We start from the raw sequence: 12,815 nt of genomic DNA, 5'->3' as shown, positions 1-12,815 counted from the left end.
ATTAGAAGAAGTGGATGAGGGAGGCACCGCAGCGGAGGAAGTGGCTCGAGTGTGTGCCTGGCCTCGGCTTAGACATTTCTTGCAGCTTCCTCAAGGCCGCACAGTAGGCTTCAACATTTAAATCGAACACAATTTGCAATGTCGTAAGATTTTAGATTGTTGCAGGTGCCTTTCGTTTCTTCTACAAAAATGATTAGTTACTTTGGCCTGCAAGTGCTCTTTGGTCCGCTGCTCTATAGCATAAAGATGACCTCCACTCTGTTGTCGTGCATTGGAAACTTTCTGCAGTGCCTCTGGCTGCCACCTTTGAGGCATGCTTAGTTCATGGCTGTGCTGTGCATGCCAGCTAAATCTTCAATCAAATCAGGAGTAAACATTTTTGGCAAAATAAATTTAAAATTCACTTTGCAAATTTTTACGGATTTTATTTTGCGGCGGCGTAAGTCATTAAATGCAATTATTGCTTCATTCAGTATAATTTTCGAATGGATAATGAATCACCGATCTCCACACATATTTGATCACTTTTGCCATATGCAATCCACAGTGCCCGAAGAAACCTTACTAAGGAGAGGCCAAGTGCTGGTCAGGTTGCAGATGAAGCCAGACCTGGCCAAAGGAATGCGAAGCCAACAGACTGGATGGACGGGACGGACGGCCGAATGAAGAAGATGTTAACCCACAGGCGGCGGAGCAGGACCCGGGACCAGTCGATCAGTAGGAAGGGGCAGCCACAGGAGTGGGGGCCTGGGTCTGAGGCCCAGAAGAAGCGTAAAGAGCAACAACAGCAGCATAAGCAAAACGACCAAACTAAGAGATGAAGGAACGGAAGAGCACCAACGACAACGACCCTGGGAGCAAATTCAATGCAATAATACAAAAAAAATATTGCACAAAAGATAACTTGGACGCGCCGATTTTGATATACTCTTGCAACAATAAATAAAAGAATGGTAATTATTCTGTAATTTAAGAATTATATTAACTTTAGGGGAAAGCGATGAAAAGTAGAAGATTTCGAATGGGTTTATAATTATAGTTATTTGGTTTAAGAATTTCTAGCATTTTCTATTTGAAATTTACTTTAAAAATCTGGTGAAATGGCTGTATGTAATAAGCTGTGTGTGCACAGTGTGTACGCAATAAGCTGTGTATGTGCATAGCTGCTTATGAAATTTCAGCATCAGCTGTGTACCAAAAAAAGAAATGCAGGTAAATTTAAGTTAGTTGATGCATTTTTTTACATATTAGCTAATATAGTTTTTCGATCCTGATCATATAGAGAAATGCATCGCAATCATTTTCGTAGAAATACTCTGAAAGTGTATCAAAGATGTGTCTGCGTTGTGGACAACTTGTGGTGTGTCTGTCCTCTCTTCACCCTCCTCCTCCTCCGATGCTGCTTCTGCCCCTTCTTCGTGTGGGAAAATTCAGGCCGTGGGAATTACATGTGAAATTTCGATGGTGTGTGCGAACAGGCGACCAGGAATGACAGCAAAGCGGCAGCAGGCAGAGAGCTTGCAGAAAAAGAACGACAGCCAGCACCAGCGCAGACATACATATGTACACCCTGACCACTCTGTCCCATTCCATCCCGTGCCATTCGTTCCCCAACGGACAGCATTCTAAGCAGCGGGGGAGGAGAGCGAGAATTATGGGAGAGAGAGAGAGAAAAAAAGAGTGCATTGAAGGGCTTCATAGTGGATGGCTGATTATGCTCTCTCTCTGTCTCTCTCTCTCGCTGTGAGTGTGCCGGTCCCTTATGTTGATGGAGGCTCTCTTCCGCGCGGTGTTTGTGCAACATTTTGCGGCAACCGCAGCCAGCGCGCACAGATTTTAACGGAACAATTTTGAATAGGCGAACAGGCCAAAAAGCAGTACCATCCTGGTGCAGCATGTTGCATGCTACCTACTTGGAATTGATTATCCGAACGAGTCCCAGAGCCATGGAGGAGTTTGCCTGCCGCCAGATTTTTTTTTCAGCTAACAAAGGGCGCGCTCTGACAAAGCACAGCCAAATATGTAGCAGCCGGGGCCCGCCTGCGGCCATCATTAGGGTAGAAGGTTTCGTTTCGATTAGAAATTGCAGCAGGAACGCAGCAAGCTGCAGCAGGTAACCTTGCGTGGCCAGCCATTGTCTCGCGTTCCCCATTCCTTGGGCCCATTCCCAATCCGTAAAGGGAACAAACACAGCAGAAGGCAGCAGAATGAAACAACATAAAAAAAAAAAAAACGAACAAAAGAGAATCAGGGAACACTGCAGAAATCCGGCTAGCACCGATGTCGGAGATACTCTTAAGGGAAGTTGGTTCCCTAATGGATATGCAAAGCGGTACACGAGGATTCCACCAAACAAGTTCAAACTAATCCTAACAGTGCATTCAATTGGATATATGTACGTAATTAGCTGTGTGTGCACATACATATGTATGTAGGTGCGTATGTAATTAGCTGTGTACGAACAAAACTTTATTTCGCAACAAAACCAATATCCGATTGGGTGAATGTAATTAGCTTCGTGGGCGTGCATGTAATTAGCTGTGTATGAACAGAGTTGCGTGTGACGGGCGTGTTCCCTGCTTCACCCTCCTTCTGCTCAAGCTAAAACACTCTTTTTTAAAAAGCAGTGTATAACCAGCCAGCTTATGTTGGGGCCCTTTCTGCTGAAACAGAAGAACCAGCAGCGGCAACAAGAACTTCTTTATTTATAGCCAACCCAGACATGGGGAATAATGGGAATGGGGTGGGGTGGGGCAGGGGTAAAGATGGGAACAAAATCGGGAATGGCAAAAGCCAAAAGAAGATGGCAAGAACAGAACTTTACAAACTGCAGTTGTAGTTGTAGACACTCGTATGTGTGTGAGGATTTCTGAGTGTGAATCGGGGGTACCTACTTTTGATACCCCTTAGAGAGAATATAAATTCCAAAACCTAAGCAACATTTTCTGATAATTAATTCTACTAAAAAGCGACACATTCCAACATGCAAGCAAACACAATACAGAAACAGGGCACACAAAGGCAGGAGGAGGAAGCTTCTGATTCAGAGGATGAGCAGCAGGAATCAGCACCCAGAACTTCGGGAGGAGTGGAGCCTCCTTTGGCCAATGAGGTGGAAAATATATCCGTGTACAATATACCCTTTCCATTGCCAGAACAGACGATTCCAGAACTGTGTCGCGATGAGTTTCTCAAGAACATACTGGGGCCCTACCGGACGGTGGTGGAGAAGAAAAAGCGCACAGAGAATTCGCGCGAGTTGATGTTCCTCGATGATGATGGGCCCGAGAAGACACCCGAGGCACTGGCCATCAGGGAGATGATCCGAAAGACTAGATTGTGGTCCAGCCAGCGCATGACGACGGTGAGCATCATCAAGCGGCGTACGGTGAGGCTGTACGAGCTGACGCTGGCGTGCCAGAAGGCGTCGATTGACTTCATGTTGCCACGCCTGCGCAAGCAACTGGGACTGTTCAGCAATCCCTGGCCTGGCGAGCTCAACGAGGTGCCGAATAATCTGTTTCACTGGTCGGTGGAATACTTCATGCAGCGTCTGTTCATCAATCAATTGTATCTGGATGTGATCCAGCGGGAGCGCTGCTCCAGCGACTTGGATTGCATCAAGTTTCGCACGGATCTGCACGAGATCATATCGCTGTTTCAGGAGGTGCGCGATGACTTTATCGACGGTCGGGACATATGCGAATTTTCCATGAGATTGATACAGTAAGCGGAATCAATTAATCAATCAATTGGGTGATTTTGGTTGGCATTTACTTTGCTTTGCAGCGATGCCAAATACATTACGAACTCGGATTGGATTAATGACATCAACCAGGCGCGCCAATTGCAGGAGGAGCTGCAGTTCAACACCTTTACCAATCCAGAGTCAAGAAACTACCGCAGGAGCACCGATGATCGTCAGTCGAATATAAAAGTCGAATTCGAGCATCATCAGGGTACGTACGAGTATTCCCAGTCGATTCCCATTCTACTTTAAGTGTTCTCTCTGCCTTAGCTGTTGGACCCATTGATCTGCGGTATCGCATCAATTGGATGTACAGCTGCGTGGATCAGAAACTGATGCGACTCCAGGGCAAGGAGGACCTCCTGCAGAACGAATTGACCCAAATAAAGGCCCACATGAACCAGGACGCACTGGTGCATCATAACTCAGATTTTGTGTACGCCTTTCAGATAGATTACTTCAAGAATCAGATCAGGGACTGGGAGGAGAAGCTGGACACGGATCTGGAGAGTGTCGAATTGCTGTGCAATCAAACGCGCAACAATTTGCAAAAGGTCAAGGATGATCTCGTCTTCTACAGGGATCAGCAGGTCATGTTCAAGCGGCGAATAATCGAGGTCAGGGCACAAATTGAGAGGGAGGAACAGGAGCGCATAGCGGAGGCGGTAACTAACTCTAGTTGATCTGACTAAGCCCACGGTAATCTCTGGCACTTTTTTTTTTAGGAAAAACGAGCATTTTCCTTGACTCAGAAATTGCTGCTAAAGCAGAAACGAGCCTCAAAGGATAAGAAAAACAAGAAGAAATTCTAAAGTTTTCGGTAGTGAGGAAAATAGAAAATAGTTTCGTCATTCATTCATTCAATCAATCAATTTATTTATGTTGGCAACCCAAACAAAATAATCAACAAATAATAATAGAAAAAATACATGAACTTAACCCTCAACAGAAGTCGACATTAAAGAAGGGGTGTTGGGTGGGGGATAGGGTAGTGGATAGGGAAACTTAATTCAAACATTTGCCATATCCATTATAGCATATTTCGACAAGCAGACAAATGAAATTACAGGCAAAACGATTCGCGTGTTTTGCCATATGGAAATTGCAGTTTTATGGAATCGAATTATGTGCACTTTAGTCACCGTAGTAACCCTCCCCCCCCCCCCCCCAGCTGCCCACCCTTTGGGGCCACCGATGTATAGTTATTTGTTGCACCTGGCAACCGTGAAAGTTGCCGCATAACTTTGCTTTTGTGCCGAGTAGTTGTTGCCAGGCTGAGCATACTATTTACGCTTAGAAAATAGAGAGAATAGAAATTTATCACAGGCCCAACACAACGGCCGGCCAGCCCAACAGTCGGATTTAGTATTCCCCGCATAATGCCTACAAATCTGCGGCCCACCACCAATGGCAATGCCCCCGAGGACTGGCAAGTGTTTGAGCTCCTGTGCGGCAAAGGAAATGGAAATGGAAATGGATCTGGTTCGGCACAGATGCAGATGTCTACGATATCGCCGCCAGCACACCAACACAGAGTGGCGGCACCCTCCTCCCACCAGGTGAGTCTTTCCTTTTGTCTAAAATTAGTCTCTGGAAAATCGTGTGCCAAACTGCCATATAACTGCGGAGATTTATGTGCTTTGCGTTAATGTGAAATTCGCAATTGAATGACAATGTTGCTCCGGGTCTCTGTTGTTTGTCTGTTGGCTGTGTGTGAAATTTATGCGGTTGTTAGGCAAAATCGTTGCTGTTCTTCCGCGTTAGCAAATGATAACATTTTGGGTGTGGCTGGGGGGGGGGGTGGTATTAGCATAAAAGCGGGTGGATCTAACGGGTTCAACAGTGGGTGCCATGACACGACAGAATGGTTAAGCATACATTGGGGTAAAATAATGAGAATGAGCTAGTTGAGAGCATGCACAACCATGCAGGAGAAGTCTGCGCTTAGAGCCTTACTCTGGAAATTTTCTTTTGAGGATCTATCAAAATTATTTGAGCTTAATTGGGTTAAAAAGTTGAGGCAAAAATAATTCCCTATTTTTATACACAGTTTCTATATATTTAAAGCATATCCAAATTTTTAATATTTATTAATTAATAAATAATTATTAAATAATCCTTATTAAAATCTTCATAGCTTGGCCCTTCATTGATTTCCTTTTTATAATATTTCTGGGAGTATTAATAACACTTTGAACCAATTCTCTGTAGACCCTTTAGTACAGTTTTCTGCACACAATCAAGACATTTTCCTCTTGTGAAAGTTTCCCCTATAATTTGCTTGGCTGCACAATGGCCAATCTTATCGGACATTAAACACATTTTCAGTTCCCATTTGTCTGTACCCCCCACACCCCACAGCGTTGGGCTCTGAAAGTGCAGACAATTGGCCAAAAGTTGCACACCTCATTTTCCGTTTCCGGCCAAAACGAATATTTCCACACTGTGCAGGGCTCCCAAGCCCAGACCCCCCAGACCCCAAAGCTACTCCATGTCGTGTGCGTGAGTCCGTCCGTTCGTTCGTTCTTTCGTTCTTTCGTGTGTATTGCATTTGACTCCACTCCGCCGGCACTTGGTGCCTGGTGAATGACCCAAATAACAGGCACACAACAAACTGCAAAGTTTTCTTTTTCCCCAATGTGTAAACGTGGCTGTTGAGTGGAGCCGCCCTGCCGCTGCCGCTGCCATTGAGCTCGTTTTCACTTGCCACATGCCACATCCATCCCCAATCTATGGAGCATAAATTGCGCGAGCATTGTGTGATGTTATGTTGAGGTAAATTCCGAGGCCTGGCCATGCCCATCCAGTTGTTAGGCAAAAGGTTGTTGGGCTCCTGCAACCCAAAGCCCAATGGCTGCGCCCAGCACAAAGTTCAGTTGGTGCGCGACTCCGGCAACGTTTGGTTGGTGCTGCATTGCAGGTGGGAATCATAGAACAGATAGCTCGCAGTATGCCCAGTGATAATCATTTGCATCACCACCACTTGGGACTGAGTGGTGGCCTGTCGCCGCATCATCATCATTTGGTAGGGTTCCATGGCAGCAAGGAAGCAACGAAGCAGCCCTTAACCACTGATATAACTCTCTCCCCAGTTGGATACATCATGCAGCAGTGCGGGCATCACAGTCACAGAGCATCATCATGGCCTGGATATGACCACCACACTGCGCAGCGAATTGGCGGCGCTCTCCTACAAGAAAGAGCGGCTCACGGGCGAGGTAAGGATAGGCAAGGAGCAGGGTTCTAAAGCACTCACAAATTAAGGCATATTTTTGCCCACACAGCTGGCTGAAACGCGCAGTGCCCTGTGCTCCAAGGAGGTGGACATTGAGAGCCTTCGCTCGCAGGCCGCGCGACAGACGGCGCTCATTGGCTCGCTGCAAAGTCGCCTGCAGAATGCCGAGTCCAGAGAGCAGGCGGTGCAGGCGCGCTGCGACTCCACCATAAACACCGTGCAGCGGGAGAAGCGCAGCTCGGATGAGCGCAACAAGGAGCTCATCGGCAAGATCCAGCACCTGGAGACGCATGTGGCCAGCGAGGAGTCGCAGAAGGAGCAGGCCAAGGCCCAGCTGCACGATCTGCTGCGTCGCCTGAGCATCAGCCTGGGCATGGATGTGTGCGAGAGCACTCAAAGCTCCCATGCCACGCCCGAGTGTGTCGTCTCGCGGGCCGAGGAGGTGATGGTCGAGCTGCAGCGTGCCAAGGCGAAGATCAGCTCCACCTGCGACACGCTCAGCTCCTGCGAGAACGAGCTGCTGAATCTCAAGTCGCTGGCCAACATCGAGAAGCAGCGACTCTCCGCCCAGCTGGACGGCGCCGGGAATCACAACCACGAGCTGGAGGGCCGTTGCCGGCAGTACGAGCGGGATCTGCAGATCCAGCGGGATCGCCTCACCGAGTCGGAGATCAATGGGGAGAAGCTGAAGGAGGAGCTGCGCGGCTTCGAGTCGCGCTGCCATCGCTTGCAGAACAATCTGGACAGGACGCAGGGCGATCGCTTGCAGTTTCTGCGCGGCCTGAGCAATCTGCTGAATGTGCCCGAACCCTGCGAGACTCTCATCAAGGATAAGCTGCGGGAGACCCTCAGCGAGAATCAGGCCATGCATGCGGTGCGGTTTGCTTACTCTAAACTATGACTAATCTCTGACTGACATGCCCTTTCTGCCCCCCCACAGCAAATGCATTCGCTGCGGGATCAGCTGACCAGCGAACACGAGAAGCTCAAGGAGACCCAGCAGTCGACGGAGTGTCGCCTCCGTTCGGGCGAGGCACAGAAATGCGAGCTGTCCGAGCGGCTGGAGAAGTGTCATGCGGAGATACACACACTCCGCAAGGAGCACATGGGCCTGTCGGAGTTCCTGCAGCGACTGGCCAGCGCCATGAACTGGGGCGAGTGCAGCGCGCCGCCTGCCCTGGGGCCAGACACCAATCTGATGGCCGACAATCTGCTGGAGCGAGCCGAGCGCCTGGCGGCGCACTGTGAGCACGAGCTGGGCCACCATCATGGACACCATCGTGGACACACGCCCGACAAGGGCTGCTGTGATCCACATCACGGCCATGGCCATGGCCATGGGCATGGCAAGCTGAGGCGAGAGCGATCCTGCCACGACATCCCCCTGAAGGAGAGCAGCAGCAGCAGCGTCTACAATCTGCAGCGTCGTGTGCGCGTCCTGCGGGAGCAGGTGCAGCGCAGGGATCTCCACTTGGAGCTGCTGCGCCGCAAGCTGGCCATCATCGAGGATGGCGCCCGGGGCAAGTGCATGCTGCAGGGCGAGCGCGACGATGCCGTGTGCCGGGCCAAGAAGGCGGCCAAGCAGGCGGACAAGCTGAGTGCCCAACTGGGCGATGCCCGGTCCCAGATAGCCGAGGTGAAGGCACAGCTGGCGGAGGCGGTGGAGTACAAGATCACCTCGCTGGAGCGGGCACGCAAGATCGATGAGCTGTCCACACAGCTGTGCGACTTGGAGGATGAGAAGACGCGGCTGCTCGCCCAGCTGAGTGCCATGAAGGAGCGGATGAAGGCCGCCTGCGAGTCCAACCAGAATCGCCGATGTCGCGATGAGGCGCTGATCAATGTGAGTGGGGCGAAGATCAGCCCCAATTGAAGATCCTTTAATAGCCTTTTGTTCTTCCCCTTTGCAGTCCATGCGCGACGATGTCAATCGCTTGAGTGCACAGCTCTCGGATGCCAATCAGCGGCTCTCGCATTTGCAATCGTTCCGCACCTCGGTGGCACGCACTCTGCACCTGAGGGATCTGCCCGAGACGGATCTGCTGCATCGCCTGCAGGCCCTGTGCTCCGCCCATCAGGAGTTTACGCTGCTCTCGAAACGCTTTGAGACTGAGACGCCCGTGGGCGATCATCCCTGTCCGCGTTACGATGATCCTGTGCCGCCCACCAGCCACTGTCGAGCGCCCCGTGAGCTCAGCTCTCCGCCGCCCTACCACCACAAGACCACACTCCATCCTCATCCTCATGCCCATGCCCATGCCCATGCCAGCGGGGAGCATCATCATAGTTCGAGCAGTCATGTTCACAATCATCATGGATCGCATGGATCGCATGCGCGACGACAGCGCAGCAAGAGCCGGGATAAGCGACTGCACGATGAGTGCTTCGACACGGATGTGCATCGCAGGCATCATGGCTGCAAGGACGAGCTGCTGGCCACGGGTTCCGGCGGCAGTTGCGACGATGATTACGACTTTAAGAACAAATACTGCTAGGCAAACAGCCACAGCCACAGCCACCCACTCAACTCAACGAACGAATCGAATTATTCAATGCATTTATTGTGTCTCTCGCACCGTCGCGGGGCTTTTTTTTGTTCTTTAATAAATGGAAGAATTTTATTCGAGGATTGTAGGGGTACTTTTGAAAGAAATAATACATTGGAGATCGGTATATAAACACAATCATAGTTGACTTTTCGTATAGAGTTTCGAAACAAATAAAATCGAGAGAGATATTTTCCACTTCAATTTGGATTGAATGTGCTTCCCCAATATAAACCCATTGGAATCTGTGGATCTGTGGAGGCGTCACCCGCAGCGAGCAACAACGAAGGAATTGCAAGCCAAAAGAATTTTCAACCGCGCAAAAGCAACAAATTTGTCATCAAAATTCTGTTCGTAATATTCCTCGGTGTATTACTAATTGTAATGGCTACATATTGTTTTTATTTTTATCTGATAAATCCATCTGCTTTATATAAATGATTTATTTCACAAGGATCCACAGATAAAGTTAATGGCAGGTAGCTACACATCAAAATAAACTTACATGTTAATTGCATTTTGATTTAGATGTTTCCGATTTATCCGTTAATTTCTTTATATATTTGCTACCGCTCAAATTTTAAATTAATTTAATTTAAATTTCAGCCCACAGGCACACTGGCGCCACGTGATGTCTGGGAAGCTACCGCACACCAGCAAAAGCTGGCAGCTATGATACAATAAGAAGCTACCAAAAATGCCCGTAAACTGCTCGATGGCGCTCTGCAAACGAAACGGAAATTTGAAACGAAGAAAAATATTTGTTCTGTGGAATCTGCTAAGCAAATTGGATTTTTTTTTATGCTGGCATGTGGCATGAGCGCATAATAATTTGAAGAGATCCATAAAGATAGAACCTCCTCTGGGCAATCCTGTTCAAAAATTTATGGAAGACACTTTTGATAGCAAGCAAATGGATTGGATGCAACTTTGTTGCAAGCAAAAGGCCTCGGGGATCGGGTCGCTCAACTGCTATAAGCCCCATGCTCCATAGGCAGCGGCAGCGGCTGAGCCTTGGTTGATTGACTTCTCTTGTTATTAAACTGCCCAACCCCCCGCTGCTACTGGACAGCCCCCCCTCACTTTTCTCATGAAAATTATGCAAATAGGAAGAGTGTCAAACGCATTGTGGTGCTGGCTGATGGACCCATCATGGAGGCCTGTCAAATAAATCAAATTTGACTACAATCCAGCCCGGTTTTTCCACCCCATTCCCCAAGTTCAGTGGCGTCTTGCCGGGGGTGAGGAGTTGGGTAGCGGGCAGCGGGGAGCAGGCCAGAAATGGGCGATTAATCAAGAGTTCAGTAAACGCTTTTCAGTGTATCCGAATCCGAATCCGAATGAATCCGAAGAGTCACTGCCAATCAAGATGCATAATTTTTGCATGTGGAATTACACAACACGTGAGCTGTAAGTACTTGCAACATTTACCCATACCCAACCATATGAAGACAGACAGACGTGCCACAGACGACAACAACGACGATTGTCAGAGCAATGAACTTGGACTTCTTCACAGATCGGACGGCACGCTTGACTGGGCAGAGACAGAAGCACTGAAGGGGAGGCGAGGCAGCAGCAGCAACAGCAGCAGTCAGAACAAACCAAAGAGAAGGCAAATATCCAGCAAACATGTTTGGTCTGGTGGGGTGGTGGCAGTGGCAGCCCCACAACTGATTGCCACATGTGTGTGTGTGCTGCTGCTTGTCTCTGGTTCTGGTTGATCTTGCCACATGGGTAAGTACGGCTACGGGCTCGCTACAGGGAGCATATTCGTTTCGCAATTGAGTTCCTTCTGGCTGCCAACAGGTTTAGCTCTTTGCTCTGCACCTCTTCCCCCTTGTGCTGCGAGTCTCTAGCGACTTTTGATCTTTCGCATGAGTCGGAGGAGGCATCCAAAGGGGTGGAGCTGCAGCCACAGTGGAGGAGGAGATGCGCCCATTAGAGCTGCAGAGTCACTCAGGTGTGGCATAAGCTCCAGGAGAAGCCAGCCCAGACTGCAGCCAGAGAGAGAGGATGAAATAGAGAAGCAGACAGCCAGAGCCACATCCAGAGCCTAGCCTATAATTAATATTGTTGTAAATTTGATTTAACACTTCATGGCCGAAAACCAGTTGGCCAATGAAGTCAAAGAACTTAATTCTGGCCACATGGGAGCCATCGCAGCTGCCACTCCAAGGAATGTCTTATCCACGCGGAATTCATTTGCTTCCCTTTGAAATGCATTAATTAATTTACACACGTTTCATTTGCATTTGGTTTGTGTTATTAAATAGTGCAAAAAATGAGCAAAATTAAACATCGTTTGCATGGTAATTAATTTAAGAGATTAAATACAGCCACAAACCCTGCATTTTGTTGCCAATGAAAATAATAATATTTTCAGTTAGCCCATTGGAATATCAAATAAATTATTTCCCTTACCCACAGGCCCATAAACGTTAATTATGGAATAGATACATTTTATTTTATTTTATTTGCATTTGGTTTTTTGCCCGGCCAATCCCTTGAATTTAATTCTACCCTGCACTCGTGTGTGGATTTCCCTGCCATCTTCTGCTCAGCCTCGTTCAATTTCAGAGTCTAATCAACGCAGTTCAGCAATCAAAGGCAAAGTGCACCCAGTGAAAATTCAACTAAAATCAGCAGCCAGACGTGCCAGAGTCTGTGGCATTGATTAAAAATGTGGCTTGCAATTTTAGGCCAATTTAAATTAAATACTGCCACTGCTATGGCTATGGAAGGGGAAAGAAAAGGGAGTGTGTCTTGTCTCTTACTTGGGTGTCACAGAGTTCAAATTAGAGTCCTAAAATACTGATAGCTTTTTTTCATAATATTTACCCTACAAATTAAATTAAGTAAAAATAAATAATAATAATAAATAGTAAATAATAACAAATAATAATAATAAATAAATATTAACTTGAACTTAATAATAAATATAAATAATAATAGTAATAAATAATAATAATAAATAAATAATAATAAATAATAATCATAAATAAATATTAAATTATAATAAATAATAATAATATTAAAACTATTTTAATAAAATAGAAATAAATAGTAAATAATAACAAATAATAATAATAAATAATAATAATAAATAATAATAATAAATAATAATAATAATAAATAATAATAAATACTTTTAGACATTTATACTTAGCCCTTTAAAAGCGAATCACATTAGTCGTTGAATAATTAGTCGTAGCTAAATTAATACTATTACTAATACTAATACTAATCACTCCCAAAAACACTGTAAGTTTCTGTCAGATTTATT

At 47.0% G+C, this 12,815-nt stretch overlaps 3 protein-coding genes across 5 annotated transcripts; all 3 read left to right on the top strand.

Moving 5' to 3' along the window:
• Positions 1-114: 114 nt before the first annotated feature.
• Positions 115-968, top strand: LOC111078992. The gene is made up of 2 exons (XM_022373972.2): positions 115-439; positions 548-968. The coding sequence occupies exon 1, from the start codon at positions 190-192 to the stop codon at positions 319-321; it is 132 nt and encodes a 43-aa protein (XP_022229664.1). The 5' UTR covers positions 115-189; the 3' UTR covers positions 322-439; positions 548-968.
• Positions 969-2,918: 1,950 nt separating this feature from the next.
• LOC111080564 lies at positions 2,919-4,667 on the top strand. The gene is made up of 4 exons (XM_022376259.2): positions 2,919-3,726; positions 3,790-3,959; positions 4,019-4,413; positions 4,474-4,667. The coding sequence occupies exons 1-4, from the start codon at positions 2,984-2,986 to the stop codon at positions 4,558-4,560; spliced, it is 1,395 nt and encodes a 464-aa protein (XP_022231951.2). The 5' UTR covers positions 2,919-2,983; the 3' UTR covers positions 4,561-4,667.
• An 85-nt stretch (positions 4,668-4,752) lies between these two features.
• Positions 4,753-9,604, top strand: LOC111080554 (coiled-coil domain-containing protein 170). Of its 3 annotated transcripts, none has more exons than XM_022376240.2 (5): positions 4,753-5,307; positions 6,841-6,966; positions 7,033-7,857; positions 7,924-8,826; positions 8,894-9,604. In XM_022376240.2, exons 1-5 carry the CDS (start codon positions 5,128-5,130, stop codon positions 9,476-9,478), a joined length of 2,619 nt encoding a protein of 872 aa, XP_022231932.2. In that variant the 5' UTR covers positions 4,753-5,127; the 3' UTR covers positions 9,479-9,604. The 3 variants fall into 3 exon arrangements, with proteins under 3 accessions (XP_022231932.2, XP_041450754.1, XP_041450753.1); XM_041594820.1 differs by having other exon boundaries at positions 5,236-5,307; positions 7,013-7,857; XM_041594819.1 differs by lacking the exon at positions 4,753-5,307 and adding an exon at positions 6,654-6,773.
• The last annotated feature ends 3,211 nt before the right edge of the window (positions 9,605-12,815 follow it).

This window comes from Drosophila obscura, unplaced genomic scaffold, assembly GCF_018151105.1.
Source record: "Drosophila obscura isolate BZ-5 IFL unplaced genomic scaffold, ASM1815110v1 contig_37, whole genome shotgun sequence".
Lineage (NCBI taxonomy): Eukaryota > Metazoa > Arthropoda > Insecta > Diptera > Drosophilidae > Drosophila > Drosophila obscura.
The sequence above is the reverse complement of the archived record's forward strand: the minus strand, read 5'-3'. Positions and strand labels throughout refer to the sequence as shown.